We start from the raw sequence: 25,957 nt of genomic DNA on the forward strand, positions 1-25,957 counted from the left end.
TTACAATGAATTCATTGGGAAGCCACCGCACAAGATATAAAAATAAACCTAAGAAAATAACATTTCCTAAAACATAATATAAACGAAAACCATACAAGACATAATGGAAGGAAACTAGAGCTGAAGAGATACAACACATCCCACTGTGGGAACTTCTTCACATACAAGATATGTGACACAAGGAAAAAACCGCCACCAGAAGTTGTAAACACCAACAGCATGGAAGAGTTTAAAAGAAAGCTAGACAAAATCATTAGGAGGACACTGTGAATGAACAGTAAAACCTGCTCTTACAGAAAAGTGAGCACACGATGTCTCCTCTTAGGATGGACTAACAAGTCTTTGAGACATCCTAATCCTTGTAACTCCTTGTAATATGAACCAGCTCGACACAATTGCATCTGACATCGATTACCTGTGCACGATAATTCAAGATTCTCCATTCGAAATTCACAAATTCAGGCCTAAATCAACCCGCAGTTTTCAGCCTATGCTACGTACAATCTATAAACCGCAAAATAAAACTTATAAACCAACAGTTGAAACCGTGTTTGGTCTAGAAACGCGAAGCGAAACATAAACCAGCAGCTGCGCCGGTTTTAACTAAACCTCGAAAGATGGGATCGTCTCTAATGATACATAACGATGCCTACTTACAGGATTTGATTGTATGATTGTGTGTGTGTGTGTGTGGTGGGGGGGGGGGGGGGGGGAGACACATTTCCGCTATTGGGGAATTGCAAAATTTGGCCTTATTGGGATCGCTAACTCAGAGAGAGAGAGAGAGAGAGAGAGAGAGAGAGAGAGAGAGAGAGAGAGATGCAGCTTAGTGATTTACGAACAGGGGAATGTAGATGAGTTCGTTGTAACCTAATTCTGTCGGTGTGAGGAGAGAGGAGAGATAGAGAGGAGAGAGAGAGGTGAGAGGAGAGCATGCGTAGGAAGTAGCGCAGTAATTTACAAACAGAGGAATGTAAATAACACACAATGCCCATTACTGTTAAAAGGAACACTGAGTGTGCGCGCGCGTTTGTGGGTGTGTGTGTTTGTATGAGAGAGAGAGAGAGAGAGAGAGAGAGAAGAAGGAACAGCCTTCCAACCGAATCGGAAAACAGAAAGAAACGCAAAACCGTCTGCTTGCTGACCAACAGAACGCGGCCGTTCAATGATTGTATCATTGCAACAATGTAACTCAGCACAGGCTTTCATTGTAGATCGAATGAAGATTAAAAAATCTCTCTCTCTCTCTCTTCTTCTTCTTCTTCTTCTTCTTCTTGCTAAGACATAATTGGGCTAACATCACACAAGGAAATCAAGATAAGTATGTTTTACTTATCTGTGTGTGTGTGTGTGTGTGTGTACGAGTGCCTGTGGGTGTATCTGACGAAAATACTGATCACACTAACGACACACAAATTAAAAAGTATGAACAAGTGTAAAAATAAAATATAAGTATGACGTCAGCTCATCTACTAGGCCTATGTGCTCCTAGTATCACCAACGTCTAAAGCAACATGGATCCCTAACCGACATTCCTAGACTGACTCTCGTGACCTCCTACTTACACAGACACGCCCTTAGCCGACCGACCGACCGACTGACCGACCGATGGGGCATCCTGTAATACATAGTACCTTCGGGTGGGCATGCAATCCTTGGGTATAACCTCGCCATACATGGGCTAAAGGAAACCTCCCGAACCTCACTGTAGGCCCACCATATAGGTAACTTCGCCCTAGGTCTAGAGAAACACAGCGATGAGGATGAAAGGATGTTAGGCTACTCCTAAGCTCCTGGTTAGGGTCCTACAACATGGCACCTTCCTCCTCCTACGGCTGCTGGAGCCTGCCTCCTTTCAATTATTTCGACGAGGTCATGTGCCGACATACCTACAAAGTGAACATTAAAAATGCCCTAAAGATGCCACGACTCCACGTTGGTGGCCTGTGCTGGTGTTAGGCTACCCAGTTTATGCAACAATCAATCAGTAATGATATCATTTTGCGACTAAAACCGGGATAGGCCTACCCTAAATAATCTAAAATTGCAATGAATAAGCTGAAAATAACGAGTTATAGATAGGCCTAACAATAATATGTTAGCCACCATCATCAATTTCTAGACCAGGCCTAGCAATATCTGTTCTAAATTCATAACTTTAATCTTAAATAAAAATAAAAACTACCACGGTAGAGGGTTGCAACTTGGTATCTTTGGTTATTGGAGGGTGGATGATCAACATACCAATTTGCAGCCCTCTAGCCTCAGTAGTCTATAATATCTGAGGACGGACAGACAAACAGCCATCTCAATAGTTTTCTTTTGCAGAAAACTAAAAAACATACGAAACAAACAAAAATGCCCATTTTTCCAATGCCCAGTGCCCACACTATCCTCGAATACCCGTAATAAAGCAACATGAATCTCACCTAAACCCTGTCATTAGTACCTGAGTAACGACCACTGATAGGCCTACTGTTGAACATCTTAGGTTAAAGCTACTCTTTTGGAAGGATTCTGACCGCGAACACTATTTTTCCCCTGAAGGATACCATCCTAATACGATCCTATTTCCACCAACTAGTAGACCAGTGGGTTTTCAACCCGAGCGCCTGGGCCATGGGCAGTTCTGAGAGGGGGGCGGGACGGTGCCCATGCCACAAACATCTTCAAAATAGTATTTAAAAGATGAAAATATCTAGAAATAATGAAGAGCAAAATGAACAAGCTATATATATATATATATATATTATATATATATATATATATATATATATATATATATATATATATATATACATATATATATATCTATATATATATATATTATATATATATATATATATATATATATCAAGACCACTGATATTATAGATCGATCTTTCGGTGGTCTCGGTATCTCGGTATGATGTTGTATGAGCCGCGGCTCGAAAAACTTCTTTAAACACGTCCCGGTGGTGGGCTATCCTGTATCGTTGCCAGAAGCACGATTATGGCTAACTTCAACCTTAGATAAAAACGAAAACTACTGAGGCTAGAGGGCTGCAATTTGGTATGTTTGATGAATGGAGGGTGGATGATCAACATATCAATTTGCAGCCCTCTAGCCTCGGCAGTTTTTAAGATCTGAGGGCGGTCAGAAAAAGTGCGCGGACGGACAGACAAAGCCGGCACAGAAAACTAAAAAGTATCTTTAAAAGAAATTAATAACGACTCCCTCTTAGTATATATTATATATCTTGAACGGTAACCAACCAGCGTAACCAGAAGATCGTGTGTACACAGTTCAGTGTACACACAAAGCAGTACACTCACGCAGGCACGAATCCTTCAATTCGAGGGTTGCAACAAAGGAATGTGCATGCAAGCACGCACGCACGAGTGTATATTGACAGTGACTGCTTGCATCTCCATTTGAAGATCCTTAAAATATTTACGAATCTTTCGTAGACGAAATTGTCTAAGATAAGCTTGTGTTAGCTTTTTTCCTTAGGGGATGAATTAATACATAATGTATAACTGTATAGTGTATAGGCCTCTTGTGTAATGTATGAGAGCAATTTTGTCCTACGAAAGTGAATGTGAATAATGAGGGATCTTTGAAACAATAGGCATATAGGCCTACTGTGTCTTGGTTTAAGGTCACTCTTCAGATTATCACGGCAAATAAATGATATGCACCGCGTCTCTCCTCTCTCTCTCTCTCTCTCTCTCTCTCATTAAGAAAATAAGCATATTGGCCTACTGTGTTTTGGTTCAATGTCATTTTTCGGATATGACACATAAATGATATGCAACTCGTCGCTCGCTCTCTCTCTCTCTCTCTCTCTCTCTCTCTCTCTCTCTCTCTCTCTCTCTCTGATATATATATATATATATATATATATATATATATATATATATATATAAAGCATATAAGTATAGGCCTACTGTTTCCATCTAATGTAACTTCAGATCAGTAGCCTATAGTCCGTACATGATCTCTCTCTCTCTCTCTCTCTCTCTCTCTCTCTCTCTCTCTCTCTCTCTCTCTCTCAGATAAAAAGAAAATAAACAGGCCGACTCTACCGCAAACAATCTACTTTCACCCACCAACCCCAGATTTAATTACTCCTTCAAACGTAAGTCTAATCAGCCATCCACGTGAGATCGGCTGGACCAAAGTTTAGACTTTAAAGACCATGGGGGAGAGACAGAGAGTCTCCATTATCGAAAGGGAAAGTCTAGACTTTAAATTAAAAAAAAAAAAGTCTATCAGCCTAGTGTGTTCGATTATCAGACTTCAGAAGAACATAGTAGAAGCAGAGATTCCATATTACTTGAAACGAAAAGTCTAGACTTTAAATAAAATAAAAGTCTATCAGCCTAGTGCGTTCTATTATCAGACTTTTTCAGAACATCAGCCAAAGCAGAATCCCTATTACTCAAATGGGGAAAGTCTAGAGTATATATATAAAAAAGGTATATCAGCCTAATGCGCTCTGTTTTCTGACTTTTGAAGAACATTAGAACTTGGTAGAAGCAGAGTCCCTAATACTAAAAAGGAGAAGTCTAGACTCAGAAAAGTCTGTCTTTAAAAGTCCAAACTTTTAAAGAACACCAGTGGAAGCAGCCTCCATTATATACTCTAAAGAGAAAAGGAAAATCTTCTAGGCTAAGTCGAGACTAAAAAAAAAATTAACTCAAAAGTCTTGCAGGCTCAGTCTAGAAAGTGAAAGTCTTCTAAGCCGAGTGTAGACTTTAAATAAAAAAAGACTTACCTCAAAAGTCTAGGCTTCTCAACATCTCAGAGATGAATTTAGGCCTACCATTGATAATATCTAGATTCCTATTACATTTACAATCACAGAAGAAGCGCTGTCCCTGAAAAAAGTAAATAACAAATCCTTGACAACAAGCACTGCGTAGCCCATTTGTAGAATTTTAACCTTTAAAATCGATTTCTAAGCACTTCACCGACGACTTTAGGCCTACCCAGAATGACATTGAGATGTCTATGCATTTTTTAAAAATATTGACCAATCCTTTACAAACTAAATTTCTCAAAGTGTACAAAGCACCTCACATTTCCCGATAACAAATACCCAACCAAAAGAGGTGTCTTTTCATGCCCATCACTTTCAGTTTCTCCTGGGTAGGGAGGGCACGGCGCATGACCTCAGAGAGAGAGAGAGAGAGAGAGCACCTCTTTGTTAAAAGAGTTCCAGGTCAGGAGATAGAAGAAGGAAGATAAAAGGGCGGATACCTGAATGAGAGAGAGAGAGAGAGAGAGAGAGAGAGAGAGAGAGAGAGAGAGAGAGGCGTTTACGCAATGCGCTTAGACCCATGATTGAGACTAAAGAGTATATTATGGTACTACGGCTGAGCGGTCTGTCAGATCAGGAAAATGAATATCTCTCTCTCTCTCTCTCTCTCTCTCTCTCTCTCTCTGAAACTGATGACTCAAGTGAGGAAGAGGCGAAGGTTAATATACAAGCGAATAATGACTGCAGTTGCTTCGAATGGGATACCATCCACTCTTATGACTCTTTTAAGAACTGAGAGAGAGAGAGAGAGAGAGAGAGAGAGAGAGAGAGGTTACTTTAACCTATGCCATTAAGCGATGGCTGTTCGCTAAACTTAAGTTTATATCGGCGCCACGAAAATTCGATTCTCTCTCTCTCTCTCTCTCTCTCTTGTTTCAGCAAATACAGGCATAATAAATCAAAACTCAAAATATACGTCTTTCAAATATATTTACTTTATATAAAGAGGAGGTATATTCTAAAGAGATATTTGGCAACACTAAACACCAATATACATCATATCAAACACACCATCATTAAATAGGAAGACTTGTGTACTGCACCAAAATAGCGCAAACAAATCATACAAAAGAATATACAATTCTAATAAATACACACACCACACACAAACATGCACATCACACCCATTACACTGTGACGTAACAAAAGACACCTACAAACATAGTACAGCTAGGGACTTTGCAAGTAGGCCTAAGAAATGTAAGCAAACATGTGCATATTAGAATGCGGTTAAAGCAATACACTAAGATTCATCTCCGAAACAAAAGCTAGTTTCAGTATCAACGGGGTCCCCGGCCCCCTACCCGCCCCCTCCTCTCACAAGTAGCTAATAATTTGACAAACAGGAAGTGCGCCATTTCTTTTACGAAGGAGAGTCAAGCAATGGGTGCTTGGAGCAGAGGCAGACTCAATTTTAGCGGATCATCTACGATTTTGGGTGACACACTGACGCTTAGCAAAGTGTTATTGGCTTAATTGTGACCTCTGTGTAATTGGCTTAATTGTGACCTCTGGGTCACACTAGGTCACACCGAGGTTGGCTGACTTATGCAAAGGTCAGCCAAGGTTCTAAAAAATTTTTAAACGTTTGGGAGACGCGTCACGTCCACTTCCAGATTTCCAGTCTTGACTTCCAGTTTCCAGGTCGAAAATATTCCTCTAAATCGTGTTCCATTCGGTCTACAATAACTTCAACTGGAACTCCTTTTTTTTTCAATCATTTGTTTTTTCTTTGCTATGAACTTGCATCTGCATTTCTTTTCCGCGCAAGGTTACTTATCTCAAAATAAAACCCTTGGACAAGCAGTTCTCGTACTAATAATAATAATATCTGCCAACATAAAAAAAAAAAAACAACATCATGCACCACTGACATCTGGTGACATCAAACAACTAACATTTAAACGTCTAGACTCATAGGTCTAGACTTACTGTCTATGACAGTTGCATGAATTATCATTAATGTTTAACATGTAAGCAATATGAAGTGATAAACCTTTCAAGACTTTCTAAGCATTCTTTTGTTTAAAATCTCATTGGGATCTAGAACTGATGAATATACGTCTATCTGAATCTTGAGAGAGAGAGAGAGAGAGAGAGAGAGAGAGAGAGAGAGAGAGAGAGAGACTAGCTTTAAACCTATTTTTCGACACCGCCACAACTTGAGCCCACAAGATAACTACGAATCCGGGACCAATGAACGCTTAATATTACAATATAATTGTTACCATCTCGATAAACCCGGGAGAGAGAGAGAGAGAGAGAGAGAGAGAGAGAGAGAGAGAGAGAGAGAGAGAGAGCTTCTCTCAGTGGACAGTGGTAAAGCGTTTTTATTCATGGCGATAATTCATGGGTATCCAATTACTCTTCTTGAAAGGCTAAACTACTGTGCTCCCCCTTCTTTCTTACCCCACAAAAAACCCCTTCCCACTGCCCCCCCCCCCCCTTCCCTCCATCCCCGCCGCAAAGTGTCCGCTGCTTTCATAATGGATGAGTCTAGTAGCATCTCCATCCCAATAGAGCGCAACGCTTTCCACTTAGACCAATACTTACAAAATTTACGTAAACTTATAAGTCTAAGGTTTCGGTGACCTTTCTAATTTGCATAAGGAAATTGTTAAAAAAATCATACACACCATCTTTCATATAAACCACATAAAAACATTAAATAAACCTTAATATTTATTTAAAACCACATACAGTTTCAACAAACCTTAATGTTTATCTGAAACCATCAAGAACTTACCACATAGCCCACTGATCTCCCTTCTAAGCACTAAACACACTTATGACGTACCTAAACAAACAGGCGTCTAAACAACTGATCTTTGACCTACGAAAGTTAATATTCACGAAATACTACATTTAAAAAAAAATAAAATCATTGGATTCCCGCCAAGATGGCGCCATTATCACAGCTAAATAGGGCTCTTACACAGTCTAGCATTAAGTTCGCTCCCAAGTGAAATACGAGAGAGAGAGAGAGAGAGAGAGAGAGAGAGAGAATGAGGACTCAATAACATTATTATGGGCTCAGTAATATAACATTTCACTAAAGTGCAAAATAAGGAGAATTATGAGGCTTAACCTCAAAGAGATATATAGGCCTAGCTTAGTGTCACGTTTATTCCCAAGTGAGGTAAACGAGATGAAATCAATATTATTATTGGTTTAGACTCAATATATTATCATTTTCAATTGCAAAATGCTACAGAAAGCTCTCTACCTACTCCAGGCTTGAAGACGACATGGAAATCCACAATGGAAGGCAATATAGGCCTAGCCGTGGGTCACGAGTACAATATACGATGTTTAAACAACCATCACCTCACAAATACCTCCTAGTCAATATATAATTGTTTTGGATCCAATAAATCATTATTTTCAATTGCAAAAAGCAACAAAATACTCTTTTAGTAGCCAAGACCTGAAGAAACCGCGAAAAACCACACAGATAGGCCATACAGGCCTAGCCTAACATCACGTGTAAAATTTACGTTTGAACAAGCAATAACTCACAAATATCCACTACTACAATACAAAATATCCCCTCCTGAGTTAATTATATATTTTCAATTGCAAATCGCAGACCTGAACACGAAACAACATGGATAAGCGGTATAGGCCTAGCTTAGCGTCACGATCAAAATATACAAGTATTACCTCACAAAAATCCACTAACATAAGACAAATATCCCCTAGTCAATATATTATTAATTTGGACTCAATATATCACCATTTTCAATCGCAAAATGCGACAATATAATACTCTCTTTGTAGCCCAGGCCTGAAGGAACCACGAAAAACCAAATGGATCGCCCATACTATAGGCCTAATATAGCCTCTCACGTGGAAAAACATTTTAAAAAATGGATATAAATCACTAATATCTTTCAATCCAATAGACAAATTACGAGCAACTGTAATTGAATGGGAAGTAATTACACAAATTAAACCATCAAAAGTTATTACAAATTTGATACAAAATAAATCAATTACAAGTACTTACATTTAAGGGGACCATCTTGAGTAGCATTCTGGAGTATATATCCATTCGAATGACATCCTAATTACGTCTAAACTTCGGGTCAAGCGTAATCCACAGTTATCGGGGATTGTAGAGGGATTATTTCACTATATTATTCCACGTTGCAATCAACGAGCACTTGACGGGAAGTTAGACAATTTTCGATTTAAAAAAATGGAATTATAACTTACCCGCCATTTTCAACTGATGAGGGTCAAGTGATCACCAATATATACCAACATTTATTATCTTTTAATTAATCACCCGACTGACGAAACAAGTGTAAACGTTCAATTTACACTGCGCAGTCGATGTAAATATATATGTAAATCATTCCTCGGTAATGTCAGAAATTTAAAAATATATATATATCGATATTTGAACGCAAATCTTTCGCACCGTCAGACCCGTGATCGAGCGGCCGGGGAACGGAGCGTTACATCCTACACGTACGAACTTCACGCGGATACTGACTGAGTCACTGAGAGTCTGAGACACTGACTCTCCTCAGCTCAGCTGTCTTTACTGTTTTTCTTGGACTTCTTCTTCTTCTTCTTAATATCTTCTCGCTGACCCGCCCACGCGTCAAATGATGCTCAATCTGTTTTTATTTTCGTGCATTTCTCATATTCACTTATTCATTTGCTCTGTCGTTTCTTTCGTTAACGAATGGTCTTGCCTTCATTAATATTCATATATATATCTTTGTTATCAGCTGTCAGGAGATATTATCGGGTGTCTGGTGATGTTTTGACATTAGGATTTATTTTATTTTTCATTTATTTCTTTGTTTATTTGTCGCTGTATTAGTGAATGGTCTTTTGTTCTCGTAAAATTACTAATGTTATTATTCCCTGGTTAAACGAGATTGCATATAAAATATATATATAAATATATATATATATATATATATATAGATATATATATATATATTATATATATATCTATATATATATATACACTTCCAATAATTATGTTTTGACATTAAAATTGGCTGGAAATTGCGATTCTATTAAACACTTTATACCATAAGTAACGCAGAAATCCATCTTAAGTCCAAACAATCATCTGTCTGTGTTATGTTTAATCTGTTTCACTTAGAACCACTTATCTGTCCACTTTATACTATTGGCATCCTAATTCGCGTGGTTAAAAGTACTTTACTCCCTGAATGGACAAAATTGATTGGTTACCATAATGAATAAAGATTTCACACCGGATAATGAGTCTTAATTTTTAAAACGTTAAATCTCTTGGGAGTGTTTCACTCTACCAATAAATATCATTTCAGTTGTAAATGACGTTATTCCGTACTTTTATAAAGTGCTTTATCATTACACCGACATAACCTTCCATAGCATAAAGCTGACCTCACTTATAGAGAATATAACTATAAAGTATCTTATGTGATGTACCCACTACAGCTACCATTTCCCTACAAAATGGGCATGAATCACCTTGATCTCCAGATGGGTCATACCCACCTTCACCTATTCCCTTCTTACATTAATAGGGCAAAGTAAAACAGATCAATGCGTAAGTAGAATTTATTCAAACATAGTTCCTAGGTAACAGTTAAAAGTAGTTAAGTGGAGGAAGGAGAGTCATTTATATAAATCCCAGAGGAGCCGTTCAATCCGTAGTTGCGTAAAGGATCTTAGGAGAAGACTGGACCATGTCGGAGGATATGGAAGTGATGTAGATCCTGTACCTGGTGTGGGGGAGGAGGTCTGTGATCTCCACGTGGTAAAGATGGTTTCCTTCTCCTTCTGCGTCCTTCAGAGTGATGCTGGAGGACAAGGCCGTCTCCCAGTGAGTCTTGTAGGCTATGATGGGACAGGACATGTCGGCAGGATCCTCGAAGGATATGTTGATGGTGGTGGAGGTGACGCTGTCCACCCTCTCGTTGACGGGAGGATTTGGGGCTGAAATTAAAACCAAAAAAGAAATTCATGTTAGTAATTAGAAATTTAAGCGAATAAATCGACATTTTGAAGTCCCACTTATGAATTATAGACTATTATTATTGATATTAATTTTCATATCTGGAAAACATCCGTTAAAAAAAACTTACTACAGTTTTTCAGCTGAGATGCGTCAGCAGTTGCAAGAGCAACTAGTACGACCAACAGGAAGACCTTCATGTTGTTGCTGCTGATTTTGCTTTATAAGTCGCTGTCTAGATGTTCTAGTGATGTCTGTTGTTTACTCTGCCAGCAACCTACCTTTATATACCCTTACTTTCTCTAGAATGTAGAAAAAAATGCCTTTGGATTGCGTCAGCTATTTTGGATACCGTGGGAAAGGGTTTTACAGAAATCTTGTAACCAACCGGGTTCCAAGTGAGTGACTGACTGATAAGCTTTCCACCTCTGATAATGAAGTCCTTTGTCCTTGACTATTTTTGGATGTATGATGCGTGAAATGGAAGGCAGTGCTTTGGATAATTTTGCTTTCTTTAATGATGATAATATTGGTTGCAGGTCCACAATAATATAACATGTGAGTATATGGTCTTTAATGGATATTAAAAGTTTTCGAATCTTGTTCAAGGTTCGAAAGCTTTTATTATTTTTTTATCATTATTATTAAAGATGATGGCAGCATAAGTGGAATTGATTTTATATATGGTCTTTTCAAGACCATATATTAAATCAATTTCACTGATGCTGCCATCATCTTTAACAAAACATGTTTGAGAGAGGGTCTCCTACCTTCATATTATTATTATTATTATTATTATTATTATTATTATTATTATTATTATTATTATTATTATTATTATTATTATTATTATTATTATTATACTGAAGGACTAGTTTTCATAATAATAATCACAAAAATAATCATAATTATAATACCATTTTTTTTGTCTATCACAGTCATCCTATTCGACTGGGTGGCTTTTACAGCTATTATTATTATTATTTTTTTTTTTTTTTTTTTTTTTTTTTTTTTTGCTCTATCACAGTCCTCCAATTCGACTGGGTGGTATTTATAGTGTGGGGTTCCGGGTTGCATCCTGCCTCCTTAGGAGTCCATCACTTTTCTTACTATGTGTGCCGTTTCTAGGATCACACTCTTCTGCATGAGTCCTGGAGCTACTTCAGCCTCTAGTTTTTCTAGATTCCTTTTCAGGGATCTTGGATCGTGCCTAGTGCTCCTATGATTATGGGTACGATTTCCACTGGCATATCCCATATCCTTCTTATTTCTATTTTCAGATCTTGATACTTATCCGTTTTTTCCCTCTCTTTCTCTTCAACTCTGGTGTCCCATGGTATTGCGACATCAATGAGTGATACTTTCTTCTTGACTTTGTCAATCAACGTCACGTCTGGTCTGTTTGCACGTATCACCCTATCCGTTCTGATACCATAGTCCCAGAGGATCTTTGCCTGATCGTTTTATATCACTCCTTCAGGTTGGTGCTCGTACCACTTATTACTGCAAGGTAGCTGATGTTTCTTGCACAGGCTCCAGTGGAGGGCTTTTGCCACTGAATCATGCCTCTTTTTGTACTGGTTCTGTGCAAGTGCCGGGCATTCACTTGCTATGTGGTTTATGGTTTCATTTTTCGTATTGCACTTCCTACATATGGGAGAGATGTTATTTCCGTCTATCGTTTTTTGAACATATCTGGTTCTTAGGGCCTGATCTTGTGCCGCTGTTATCATTCCTTCAGTTTCCTTCTTTAGCTCTCCCCTCTGTAGCCATTGCCAATTGTCATCGCTGGCTAGTTCTTTAGTCTGTCTCATGTATTGTCCGTGCATTGGTTTGTTGTGCCAGTCCTCTGTTCTTTCTGTCTTTCTCCTGTCTCTGTATATTTCTGGGTCTTCGTCTACTTTTATTAGTCCTTCTTCCCATGCACTCTTTAGCCACTCGTCTTCACTGGTTTTCAGATATTGCCCCAGCGCTCTGTTTTCGATGTTGAGCAGTCCTCTATACTTAGTAGTCCTTTCCCTCCTTCCTTTCGTGTTATGTATAGTCTGTCCGTATTTGCTCTTGGGTGTAGTGCTTTGTGTATTGTCATTTGTTTCCTGGTTTTCTGATCTATGCTGCGGAGTTCTGCCTTCGTCCATTCCACTATTCCTGCGCTGTATCTGATTACTGGCACTGCCCATGTGTTTATGGCTTTATATAGGTATTATTTATATTATTATTACATTATTATTATTATATTATTATTATTATTATTATTATTATTAATTATTATTCTATTATTATTATTTATTATTATTATTATTACTGAAGGACTAGTTCTAATAATAATAATAATAATAATAATAATAATAATAATAATAATAATAATAATAATAATAATAATAATAATAATATGCTGTAAAAACCACCCAGTCGAATAGGATGACTGTGATAGACAAAAAAAATGGTTATTATGATTATGATTATTTTTGTGATTATTGTTATGAAAACTAGTCCTACAGTATAATAATAATAATAATAATAATAATAATAATAATAATAATAATAATAATAATAATAATAATAATAGTCTTCTTCTTCCCAGCTGGTTCCCATTTTTATATGGGGTCACCGTTTTGGATGAGCCGTTTCCATCTATTTCTATCCTGCGCTTCTACCTCATCAATTCCCTTCTCATGTAGGTCTCCTCTCACACAGTCCTTCCATCTCTTTCTTGGTCTCCCTCTTCTTCTTCTTCCTTGCACCTCCACCCCCATAGTATGTCTCCCAGCGTGGTCCTCATCTCTCCTCAACAGGTGTCCATACCATCTCAGCCTCCCCTCTGCACTTTCTTTGTTACTTCCACCACCTTAGTCGACCCCCTTATGTAGTTATTTCTGATCCTGTCCTCTCTTGCCACCCCAAACATCCACCTAAACATTCTCATTTCTGCCACATCCATCTTCTTCTGCTTTGTTTTTCTCATGCTTGATGTTTCCGTGCCATACAGCATTGCTGTCCTTACCACTGTCCTGTGAAATTTTCCTTTTAACCTAAGCAGTACGCTTTTGTCAAAAAAACTCCAGAGGCCGCTCTCTAGTTGTTCCAGCCTGCCTGTACCTGATGTTTTACTTCTTCCATACTTCCTCCAGCATTAAAAAAAGATCCCAAAAACTTAAACTTATCAACTCTCTTTATTTGCTCTCCACCAACCTGAATACTTTCTCTATCATCTCTATCAGTGGTGGTACACATATATTCTGTCTTTGATCTACTTATTCTCATTCCTCTGTCCTCCAGTACTTGTCTCCATCTTTCCAATTTCATTTCCAGATCTTCCCTGCTCTCTGCGAACAGAACAATATCATCCGCATACAATATGTTCCATGGTACTGCATCCCTTACTTCCTCTCTTATAACATCCATCACTATGTTAAAGATAAATGAGCTCAGAGAAGACCACTTGGTGTAATCTTACTCTCACCTCAAAACCCTCTGTCTCCCCAACACTGCTCCTCACTCTGATAAATACATTCCGGTACATCTCTTGTATCAATCGCACGTACTTCTCTGGCACCATCTCCCTCAGACTCCTCCATACCTCTTGTCTCGGGACTCGGTCATAATAATAATAATAATAATAATAATAAATAATAATAATATAATAATAATAATAATAATAATAATAATAATAATGTAATAATAATTGCTGGAAAACACCTTTGATTTCAAGTTAATCAGAGCAGATAGAAAAAATCGACACCATGCATTTAAAGCACCATAAATTCGAAAAGTTATATTTCAAAGGCCACCTGGTAACCACAAGAATAATGGTAACTTATCTGTCATTCCAAGAACTATCAGGATAAAAGAAAAATGCGAGGAGCAGTTTTTCCTTCTACCTTAAATGGCATGATAATTAAAATCCTCTTGCAACATGGGGAATCTGTCGCAGTTCCCAAGGGTTTTTTCTTTACTGCAGATGGAAACAACGGTATAAAATGGTAGGTTACTGGCAGAGTAAACAACAGACATCACTAGAGCATTTAGACAGCAACTTCTAAAGTAAAATCAGCAGCAACAACATGAAGGTCTTCCTGTTGGTCGTACTAGTTGCTCTTGCAACTGCTGACGCATCTCAGCTGAAAAATTGCAGTGAGTTTTATGTTTTAGCGGATGTTTTCTTGATATAAAAATTAATATCACTAATAATAGACAATATTTCATTAATAGAACTTTAAAATGTCGATTTATTCGCCTAAATTTCCAAATAATAACATATATAATTTTTTTTATTTCAGCCCCAAATCCTCCCGTCAACGAGAGGGTGGACAGCGTCACCTCCACCACCATCAACATATCCTTCGAGGATCCTGACGACATGTCCTGCCCCATCATAGCCTACAGGACTCACTGGGAGACGGCCTTGTCCTCCAGCATCACTCCGAAGGACGCAGAAGGAGAAGGAAACCATCTTTACCACGTGGAGATCACAGACCTCCTCCCCCACACCAGGTACAGGATCTACATCACTTCCATATCCTCCGACATGGTCCAGTCTTCTCCCAAGATCCTTTACGCAACTACGGATTGAACGGCTCCTCTGGGATTTATGTAAATGATTGACTGTCTCCTTCCTCCATTTAACTACTTTTAACTTATTCCTAGGAACTTTGATGTGATAAATAAATTCATTTAAAGCATGTTACTTGTTTTACTTTGTCCTTTTGAGTGTACCAAATGACAATGACCTCAAATAGGCCTAGGTGTTCTGACCTCAAATAGGCCTAGATGTTCTCTGTCCTGACGGAGTGCTGGGGTTGGTTTCGCCCTAAGATGTTAATTTAGAATTCTCCAGTCATAAATCGAAGATCGATCTTGACAAATGAAAGAAAACACCTTAACCTCCTTCTTCTTCTTCCCACCTTTAACCCATTTTTTATATGGGGTCGCCGTTGTGAATGAGTCGTCTCCATCGATTTCTGTCCTGTGCATCGTTCTCGTTAATACCTTTCCATTACATATCTTCCCCTACACAATCACGCCATCTCTTTCTTGGTCTTCCCTTCTTCCTTCTACCCAGCACTCCCATTTCCATGTCTTCCAGCATGATGTTCCTCTGTTCGTAACAGAAAATGTCTTAATAAGATAAACAAAATAGGATAACTATACTCTGTTTTTTGTTTTTTTATCTGTCCACCCACCTGTGGTGCTCGCGCATGGTAACACTGCGTCCCGGGCTTTAGATAGTTACATTCAGCTTATTCAACAATGACAACAATATCCCATTTCGAATATTAACGGTGTCATTCCTATACAGTAAATTATTAAAATACTTTTCAGTTCCAAATGTACACCCAGATATCCTTATATTTACCTAAAACTTACTCATGGCGTAATTATTTAAAGGCCGGGACGCAGTGTTACCATGCGCGAGAACTACAGGCGGGTGGACAAATGGATAAAAACCTAGTATAGTGTTCAGTTTCTCTACTCAGGTAGAAAAGAGCCTCATGATGAATTTCTCTGTGAATAAGCGTGAATATCTTCGGAAGTAAGAGCCAAAGGAGTCATATCTTACAAACAGAAGAACTTTGGAAGCTTATTTATTTCTTCATAAAGAAACCCCATCTAGGATAATCGTCATTTCTTTCAAAATGAGGGTCTTTTGAACCTTATTTCATATATGAAGAAAACGACTTCCATCATAATTGTACCACCATCAACATCACAAAGAAAGAAAAATAGTGATCTTCACAGTAAACAAAGTATGATTCACGCTTATAGTTACTGAGTAAATAAAACAACAGCCGTAACTTTGTACCCTTATCATGGGAACAGAATGACACTGCTGACGGCAAACTGCAGGTAATAATGATAATAACAATGAAATCCATTTTGCAACGAATACATCCAAGTGACTTTCCACAACGAAAAGAAAGGGAAAATAGAATTGTGCTTCGTGAACCAGAAACAAAACAGAAGAGAAACAGTTGCCCAACTGACTGAAAGGGATTACCAGTAACAAAATATGAGGGGAAAAATTGGGATAGGCCTATTGGTTTCCCCCGTAACCTATTCAAGCCCTGTATTGCAACTCCCTCTGAGGAACCATTTACAATTTATGTAAAAGAAAATGTGGTGAGCGTGTATAATATAAAGTTAAGTAGTATATCTTAGTTTTACCAGACCACTGAGCTGATTAACAGCTCTCCCAGGGCTGACCCGAAGGATAAGATATTTTTACGTGGCTAGGAGCCAATTGGTCACCTAGCAACGGGACCTACAACTTATTGTGGGATCCGAACCACACTATATCGACAAATGAATTTCTATCACCAGAAATAAATTCCTCTGATTCCGCGTTGGCCGAGCCGGGATTCGAACTTCGGACCACCGGATTGGCTGCCGAGCGCGAAAACCACTCGTTCAGCGAGGACCTGTGCAGAACATAAAAAGGGCCACCTTCTGAATAATAATAATGATAAGTAGGCACGATCCCAAGATCCCTGAAAAGGAATCTGGAAAAACTAGAGGCTGAAGTAGCTCCTGGCCTCATGCAGAAGAGTGTGATCCTAGGAACAGCGAGCATGGTTCCTGGTTCTGGTTCCTAAGCGCTCACTCCACAAACTCAGTTGCGGGCACACTACACTATTTATGATGTGCAAAGCTTTATTCTCTTAATTGTTTAATTTGCTCATTATTTTGTTTAACTTTACTTTATGTTACCTGAAAATGTTTATTTTAATTCATCTCTATTATCCCTTTTTTGCAACAAAATTAACCAGTAAGAAAAGTGATGGACTCTTCAGGAGGCAGGATGCGACCCGGAATTCCACACTATAAATACATCCCAGTCGAATTGGAGGACTGTGATAGACCAAAAATAAATAATAATAATAATAATAATAATATAATAATAATAATAATAATAATAATAATAATAATAATAATAATATTGGAAGGAGACCCTCTTTCAATGGACAAAATTGAGTGGTTACCATAATGAATAAAGATTTCACACCGAATAATGAGTCTTAATTTTTAAAACTTTATATCTCTTGGGAGGTTTCACTCTACCAATAAATATCATTTCATTTGTAAATGACGTTATTCCGTACTTTTACAAAGTGCTTTATCATTACACCGACATAACCTTCCATAGCATAAAGCTGACCTCACGTATAGAGAACATAACTATAAAGTATCTTATGTAATGTAGCCACTACAGCTACCATTTCCCTACAAAATGGGCATGAATCACCTTGATCTCCAGATGGGTCATACCCACCTTCACCTCTTCCCTTCTTACATTAATAGGGCAAAGTAAAACAGATCAATGCGTAAGTAGAATTTATTCAAACATAGTTCCTAGAAAACAGTTAAAAGTAGTTAAGTGGAGGAAGGAGAGTCATTTATATAAATCCCAGAGGAGCCGTTCAATCCGTAGTTGCGTAAAGGATCTTAGGAGAAGACTGGACCATGTCGGAGGATATGGAAGTGATGTAGATCCTGTACCTGGTGTGGGGGAGGAGGTCTGTGATCTCCACGTGGTAAAGATGGTTTCCTTCTCCTTCTGCGTCCTTCGGAGTGATGCTGGAGGACAAGGCTGTCTCCCAGTGGGTCTTGTAGGCTATGATGGGGCAGGACATGTCGTCAGGATCCTCAAAGGATATATTGATGGTGGTGGAGGTGACGCTGTCCACCCTCTCGTTGACTGGAGGATTTGGGGCTGAAATTGAAACAAACAAAAAATTTATGTTAGTAATGAAAAATTTAAGCGAATAAATCGATATTTTAAAATCCCACTTATGAATTATAGACTATTATTATTGATATTAATTTTCATATAGGGAAAATATCCGTTAAAAAAACCTTACTACAATTTTTCAGCTGAGATGCGTCAGCAGTTGCAAGAGCAACTAGTACGACCAACAGGAAGACCTTCATGTTGTTGCTGCTGATTTTGCTTTAGAAGTTGCTGTCTAGATGCTCTAATGATGTCTGTTGTTTACTCTGCCAGCAACCTACCTTTATATACCCTTGCTTTCTCTAGAATGTAGAAAAAATGCCTTTGGATTGTGTCAGCTATTTTGGATACCGTGGGAAAGGGTTTTACATAAATCTTGTAACCAACCGGGTTCCAAGTGCGTGACTGACTGATAAGCTTTCCACCTCTGATAATGAAGTCCTTTTGTCCTTGACTATTTTTGGATGTATGATGTGTGAAATGGAAGGCAGAGCTTTGGATAATTTTGCTTTCTTTAATGATGATAATATTGGTTGCAGGTCCACAATAATTTAACATGTGAGTATATGGTCTTTAATGGATATTAAAAGCTTTTGAACCTTGTACAAGGTTCGAAAGTTTTTAATATCCATTAAAGACCATATACTCACATGCTAGATAATAATAATAATAATAATATAATAATAATATAATAATAATAATAATAATAATAATAAAGGGTGATATGTGCCAATAGGACCAGACTTGACGTTGATTGACAAAATCAAGAAGAAAGTGTCACTCATTGATGTCGCAATACCATGGGACACCAGAGTTGAAGAGGAAGCGAGAGAAAAGATTGATGAGTATCAAGACCTTAAAATAGAAATAGGAAGGATATGGGAAATGCCATTGGAAATTGTACCCATAATCATAGGAGCACTAGGAGGCACGATCCCGAGGTCCCTGAAAAGGAACCTAGAAAAACTAGATGCCAAAGTAGCTCCAGGACTCATGCAGAAGAGTGTGCTCCTAGTAACAGTGCTGCACAAAGTGAGAAAAGTGATGGACTCCTAAGCAGGCAGGATATAAACCGGAACAAACGCCCCCTCCCCCCAACACTCTATACAAACTACCCCAGTCGAATAGGATGACTGTGATAGACAAAAATAAAAGCTATTATTATTATTATATTATTCTTCTTATTAGTTATATTATTATTATTATTATGAAAACTAGTCCTTCAGTATAATAATATAATAATAATAAGAATAATAAAATAAGTAATAATAATAAATAATAATAATAATAAGTCTTGTTGAAAAGGATTGCTGCATCAGCTCCATTAATTTTGTATAGAGTCTTCTCTATTTTCCTTATTAAGGATTTCTCAATGTTGCTGAAACTGGCAAGCAACGTGCCAAAGGGGATCGTCAAATCCAGTGTAGTCATATTGAATTATCTTTATTACTGCTATATACATATATTACTGCTACAAGTTTCTCTCTCTCTCTCTCTCTCTCTCTCTCTCTCTCTCTCTGACGTTTCGCCCAGATCTGCCAGGGCATGGTCACAGCGATGGTTGCTGGAGGACTGAATCTTAGTGGTTGTTGTTGTTGTTTAAGATTAAGCTGGCCTTGTGCCAGCACGGGCTCTTGCTCACAGAGCAGCCCGTATACCTTAGTGGTGAGTCTTTCGCTATATACCGTGGTCGTGCGGGCGCTCACGAATGCTCCTGCAGGACCCGGAGGGTGCTCGACTTTTCATTGGCTGGCGGCCAGGCGTCGGAAATTCTCGAGGCGCGTTGATCTTCTCAGGTGTGTTGCGTCACCTGGAGCCGGGTTTTCATTGGCTGCGACCGTGGTGACGTAACTCCTGGTATTTCTACCAACCTCTTCGATATTGGTCCCGTCCTGGGCGCTGGTGTTCTCGTCTGGAGGGGGGGGGGGGGGTGGGCTGGGTCTTCCTTGCACAGGTGGGCAGCAGGAAGGGTTCCTGTGTCGTATTAAGGGAGGGTTTTTGTTCAAGGATGATGAAAGCCTCAAGGAGGCGTAGGCGTCGTTGATCGGGCCTCTTCCAATTATCTTTGTGTTTTTTACAATATCCGCTCACGGCACGACGTGTCTGTTGGTGTGGGCAGTTGAAGGCGTTCGTTGATCGGGGGCTCTTCCTCCAATTCAATCTTTCTTGGTGTTTTTTACGATTATCCTCACAGCAACGGAACGTTGGCTGTTTGGTGGGGCGGTTGAAAAGACACCACGCCCTCAAAGCCGCCCACCGCAACAAGCAACGTCGTGCGTGAGGATATCGTAAAAAACACAAATATAATTGGAAGAGGCCCCGATCAACGACGCCTACGCCTCCTTGAGGCTTTATTCATCCTTGAACCAAAAACCCCCTCCCTTAATACGACACAGGAACCCTTCCTGCTGCCCACCTGTGCAAGGAAGACCCAGCCCCCCCCCCCCCCCCCCCCCCTCCAGACGAGAACACCAGCGCCCAGGACGGGACCAATACCGAAGAGGTTGGTAGAAATACCTGGAGAGTTACGTCACCACGGTCGCAGCCAATGAAAAACCCGGCTCCAGGTGACGCAACACCCTGAGAAGATTTCAACGAGCCTCGAGAATTTCCGACGCATGGCCGCCAGCCAATGAAAAGTCGAGCACACCCTCCGGGTCCTGCAGGAGCATTCTGTGGAGCGGCCCGACACGACCACGGTATATAGCGAAAGACTCACCACTAAGGATATACGGCTGCTCTACGTGAGCAAAGAGCCGTGCTGGCACAAGGCCAGATTAATCTAAAAAACACAACAACCACTAAAGATTCAGTCCGCCAGCAACCATCGCTGTGACCATGCCCTGGCAGGATCTGGCGGAAACGTCAGAGAGAGAGAGAGAAGAGAAGAGAGAGAGAGAAAAAACTGTAGCAGTAATATATGTATATAGCAGTAATAAAGATAATTCAATATGACTACACTGGATTTGACGGTCCCCTTTGGCACGTTGCTTGCCAGTTTCAGCAACATTGAGAAATCCTTAATAAGGAAAATAGAGAAGACTCTATACAAAATTAATGGAGCTGATGCAGCAATCCTTTTCAACAAGACTTGTTTAAAAGAGGGTCTACTCCCAAGATATAATAATAATAATAATAATAATAATAATAATAATAATAATAATAATAATAATAATAATAATATAATAATAATAATAATAATGTTCTAAAGGGTCCACAATAATACGAAGTGTAAAAAGTCCGTGTATAATTTTGAATACTTCACCAATTCCGAGAATTATGTCCACTTTTATTCTTTTCACTCAAAAGAAATAAAAAGTAACGTTATTATGAATTTTGCTTTTTGCGCATACAGAATTTGCGACTCCGAATATATAGACGGTGAACTTAAACACATCACGGCTACTTTTAGAAGTCTCAGATATCCCCCTCACTTCATTCAGAAAGCAATTTCACGAGCGAAGAAGTCGTTCTATGGACTGAGAGATAATACTAAGGAAAAACCAAAAAGATATTTTGTCCCTTCCCTTTAATCCAGAAGTAAAGAATATAAGTTCCCGGACCATATCCAAAACAAAAGTCAATAAGGAAAAACTAAAATTTGTGTTCAAATATGAAAATACATAAGACGTTCCATCGTCAGAAACAATAACAATGATAAAAATCCCATAGTCCCAGGCGTTTACGAACTACCAGTGTATGGATTGTAATAGTAAATATTTTGGTGAAAGTGGACGGGGACTAGATATACGTTTGGGCGAACATAAGCGAGCTTATGAACTACAATCACAAAACAGCGCAATAGTAGCACATGCATTCATGAATGATCATAGACTCAACTGGAACGAGGCTAAAATTATCTTTAAAAGTAACAATGTAAATGTCAGACGACTAGTCGAGGGAGCTGCTATAAGTCTGGGAGAATCATTCAAAGGAAACAAGTCTTTTGTCAACGAAGACCCATTTGTTAATTTTTATATTACTAGTATGTTTTTAAAAGATTTTAACGGTAGGACAGGCTCTGTTTTTCCCTCTCCTGATGCTGCCTCTGCCTTGCCTATTCCAGTTCCCCCAAGGTAACCGCTGCCCCGGGGGAGTCTGATAACGGTGCCAATTTATCTACGCCCGTTGGATGAAGGACTTCATGTAATGTTGCAACAACCTGTACGAAGATCCAACAGGATTGCAGCCAGAAGGATTGATAGGGGAGAGGGTATCACCTAATTGTTCTTAACTACCCTCTTTCTTCACCTGGCCCATTAACGAGCTAACGACCGTTGTCAACGATCTTCAACGTCTCTTGTTTTTTAAATTTACCTCTGTACTTGTCGTAACGTATTCTTCATTTGGACTGAAGATGAACCCAGGGAAGGGTTCGAAAGCTTTCTGTATGTAAAGTCTTCAAAATTATACACGGACCTTTTTTACACTTTGTATTATTGTGGACCCTTTAGAACATTTTAGTGAACAAGACCACAGTTGATGGTCGAAAGCTTTATTCCTGTACAAGAGATATATATTTTAAACTACAAGAGGATTTTACTTCATTGTGGATTGTATCCCCATTATATATACTCTCGTGATAGAGAGTTTTCCCTAATAATAATAATAATAATAATAATAATAATAATAATATAGTTTATTAAAAGTAATGTCTACTTCAAGCAGCGTATACACCTGTAGAGAGTTCTTCTCTATTTTCCGGATAGCGCATTTTCCGTGCTACTTAACAGGCTAGTAGAGCGGCCTATAGAGGGTCAAGATCAAATACAGAGTAAAAATTGGTGTATATATTTGGAATTTTACAGATAAACTTGATTCCCATAGTCATCAAAGTCTTAACGATTTTCTCTCTCTCTCTCTCTTTCTCGAAGCAAGCGAGAAAGAGAGAGAGAAAATCGTTATGACTTTAGTGACTATCGTATCATAGTTTATCTGTAAAATTCATATATATACACCAATTTTTACTCTGTATTTGATCATGACCTCTATAGGCGCTCTACTAGCCTGTTCAAGAAGCACGAAAAAGCCGCTATTCGGAAAATAGAGAAGAATCTCTACAAAGTATGCTTGAGAGAGGGTCTGTCTCTTAAGTACAATAATTGTATATAATAATAATAATAATAATAATAATAATAATAATAATAATAATAATAATAATAATAATAATAATAATAATTTTTGTCTATCAAAATCATCCTATTCGACTGGGTGGTTTTTACAGCATATTATTATTATTATTATTATTATTATTATTATTATTCTTATTATTATTATTATTATTATTATTATACTGAAGGACCAGTTCTGATGATAATAATAATAATAATAATAATAATAATAATAATAATAATAATAATAATAATAATATATGAAGGTAGGAGACCCTCTCTCAAACATGTTTTGTTAAAGATGGTGGCAGCATCAGTGGAATTGATTTTATATATGGTCTTTTCAATTCTTCTTATTATTCTCTTCTCATCAGGGCTGATATTTGCTAATAGCTGGCCGATGTTCATATCTCGGTTAAAGAAATGTTTTCTAAAAATAATAATTTATTGATATGATAACAAAAGTGGTTAACAAATCTTAGTCTAAGGGCGTAACGGAACCATTCCAACGTTTCCAACCGTATCATCGGTTCATTTCAAGGAAAGGTGGAGCGTGAACTGATTAAAGAATGGGGTCGTTCGGCGGTATTTATTGTGTCCCAGGTGCTCTGTCTGATGGGCGCTGCGTTTTCATTGGCTGAACAGAGGATTAAGTCCCTGAGTCAAGCCGTCTAGCAGAGGTGGAAGCTCGCACTGCTCTTCTCGTGCGACCCCATAGAAATCATAAATAAAAAGATCGCCTCATATCCTAAAATCACCAATTCACCTAAAAATAATTCAAATGACCTACGGGCTGCTCATTAGCTAAAGCCCGTTCTGGCATAAAGCCAGCTTAATACTCCAACAACAACAACAACAACCCATTCTAATGCAGCTGCAAGAGATAAGAATTGAAAAGTGGATGGAATGGTGTACAAAACTATCACAGTACACATCTCTCTCGGAGCTATGGAAGTGGCTGAACAGAGTAGCTGGAAAGAAGAGAACACCCGTAGCAACTCACCCTCACCCACTAGAAGAAGCGGAAAGACTGCCAACATCCTTCGCCAATAGGACTAGCTCAGGTAACCTCTCCCCTGAAACAAGAAGAATTCAGGATCAACTAGCACCGATTCGATGGGAGGAGATCGATGCAGCCTGCCACAGACCAGATGATACTGACACCCCTTACACAGTAGAGGAACTGAAAGTAGTTTTTAAAGTTGGCAGAGACACAAGCACCAGGAAGCAGACAGGGATAACATACACCTGATCAGCAAAAATGGGTCCTGCAGGAGAAACAGCCTTTCTGAGAATCCTGAACAAAACACACAATCGAGCACACAAGACCACAAAACCTCCGGCGGCAGCAAGACACGCAGCCAATCCCCAAACCTAAAGATCCAGAGAACCCAAGACCAATCGCATTGGTGTCATGCATTGAGAAAACTGGAGAAAAAATGGTACTAAATAGAATGAAGTACAGGGTGGTCCAATGCACAAGCAGCTATATGCATATCAGGAAGAGTCGGAACTACAGAGTGCATAACAGATGTTCTCAGCTATATAAAATCAGAAGAAGGCCACAGTAGTCTTCATAGATTTTGAAAAGGCTTTTTGTTTTGAACTAGCCAGTCCAGCAGCAATACTTCAATCAGTAGTAAGGAAGGGAGTCCAAGGACACTTACTAGCCTGGACAAAAAACTACGTGCTGGGAAGGTAGGCCAGAGTAAAATTCCAAGGAGTGATGTCTACATTCCACGACTTGGAAAATGGCACCCCTCAGGGAGGAATTCTAAGTCCATTTCTATTCAATATAACTAATGGAGCAATATAAGCCTCCCTGCAGCTTCCAGAAGGCGTAGAAATCTTCATCTATGCCGATGATGTGTGTGTAGTAGCAAGAGGAGCTGTTAGAGTACCCAGAATGCAAAGGGCACTCAATGACATCAACAATAAATCAAATGAGCTAGGCCTAAAAATAAACATAAATAAAACAAAGGCCATGACAATAAAAGCCCACAGACCGCTGCAACCACTAACAATAGGAGCTGAGCCCATAGAATGGGTAGACAGCTACATGTACCTGGGAGTTGTCATAGATCAGCAGCTAACTTTCAAGGAAGAAATCAAGTACTTGAGAGAAAGAGCAAATGCAAGACTGGCCGCCATGAGATACATGTCATCCCTGAAGGAAGGAGCAAATGAACACATACAAAGGAAGTACTACCTAGCCTGCACCAGAACATTGGTGGACTATGCTGCCCCCACTCTGATGAGGCTAACAGAGGCTCAGAAAGAATCACTGGAGGTCATTCAAAACAATGCAATGAGACTCATGCTAGGAGCACCTACATGGACA

The 25,957-nt window shown here is 38.9% G+C and overlaps 2 protein-coding genes and 2 long non-coding RNA genes across 4 annotated transcripts in view; 1 reads left to right on the plus strand and 3 right to left on the minus strand.

Moving 5' to 3' along the window:
* The window catches only part of LOC135213991 (fibroin heavy chain-like), a 114,462-nt gene extending 105,173 nt beyond the window's left edge, over positions 1–9,289 (minus strand). Inside the window, exon 1 of the mRNA XM_064248082.1 lies at positions 8,815–9,289. The gene's annotated coding sequence lies outside the window, so the exon portion shown is untranslated. The remainder of the gene's footprint in view (positions 1–8,814) is intronic.
* A 1,076-nt stretch (positions 9,290–10,365) lies between these two features.
* LOC135213997 (uncharacterized) lies at positions 10,366–11,284 on the minus strand. The gene is made up of 2 exons (XR_010314243.1): positions 10,907–11,284; positions 10,366–10,757 (listed from the first exon to the last, which is right to left on the minus strand). It is a non-coding gene; the product is annotated as an uncharacterized LOC135213997 (long non-coding RNA).
* Positions 11,285–14,656: 3,372 nt separating this feature from the next.
* LOC135213800 (uncharacterized) lies at positions 14,657–15,459 on the plus strand. Its single transcript, XR_010314202.1, has 2 exons — positions 14,657–14,910; positions 15,057–15,459. It is a non-coding gene; the product is annotated as an uncharacterized LOC135213800 (long non-coding RNA).
* Positions 15,460–18,095: 2,636 nt separating this feature from the next.
* On the minus strand, positions 18,096–18,792 carry LOC135213996 (uncharacterized). The gene is made up of 2 exons (XM_064248094.1): positions 18,636–18,792; positions 18,096–18,487 (listed from the first exon to the last, which is right to left on the minus strand). The coding sequence occupies exons 1-2, from the start codon at positions 18,703–18,705 to the stop codon at positions 18,195–18,197; spliced, it is 363 nt and encodes a 120-aa protein (XP_064104164.1). The 5' UTR covers positions 18,706–18,792; the 3' UTR covers positions 18,096–18,194.
* Between the last annotated feature and the right edge of the window lie 7,165 nt (positions 18,793–25,957).

The sequence above is a fragment of the Macrobrachium nipponense genome, chromosome 43 (assembly GCF_015104395.2).
Source record: "Macrobrachium nipponense isolate FS-2020 chromosome 43, ASM1510439v2, whole genome shotgun sequence".
NCBI lineage: Eukaryota > Metazoa > Arthropoda > Malacostraca > Decapoda > Palaemonidae > Macrobrachium > Macrobrachium nipponense.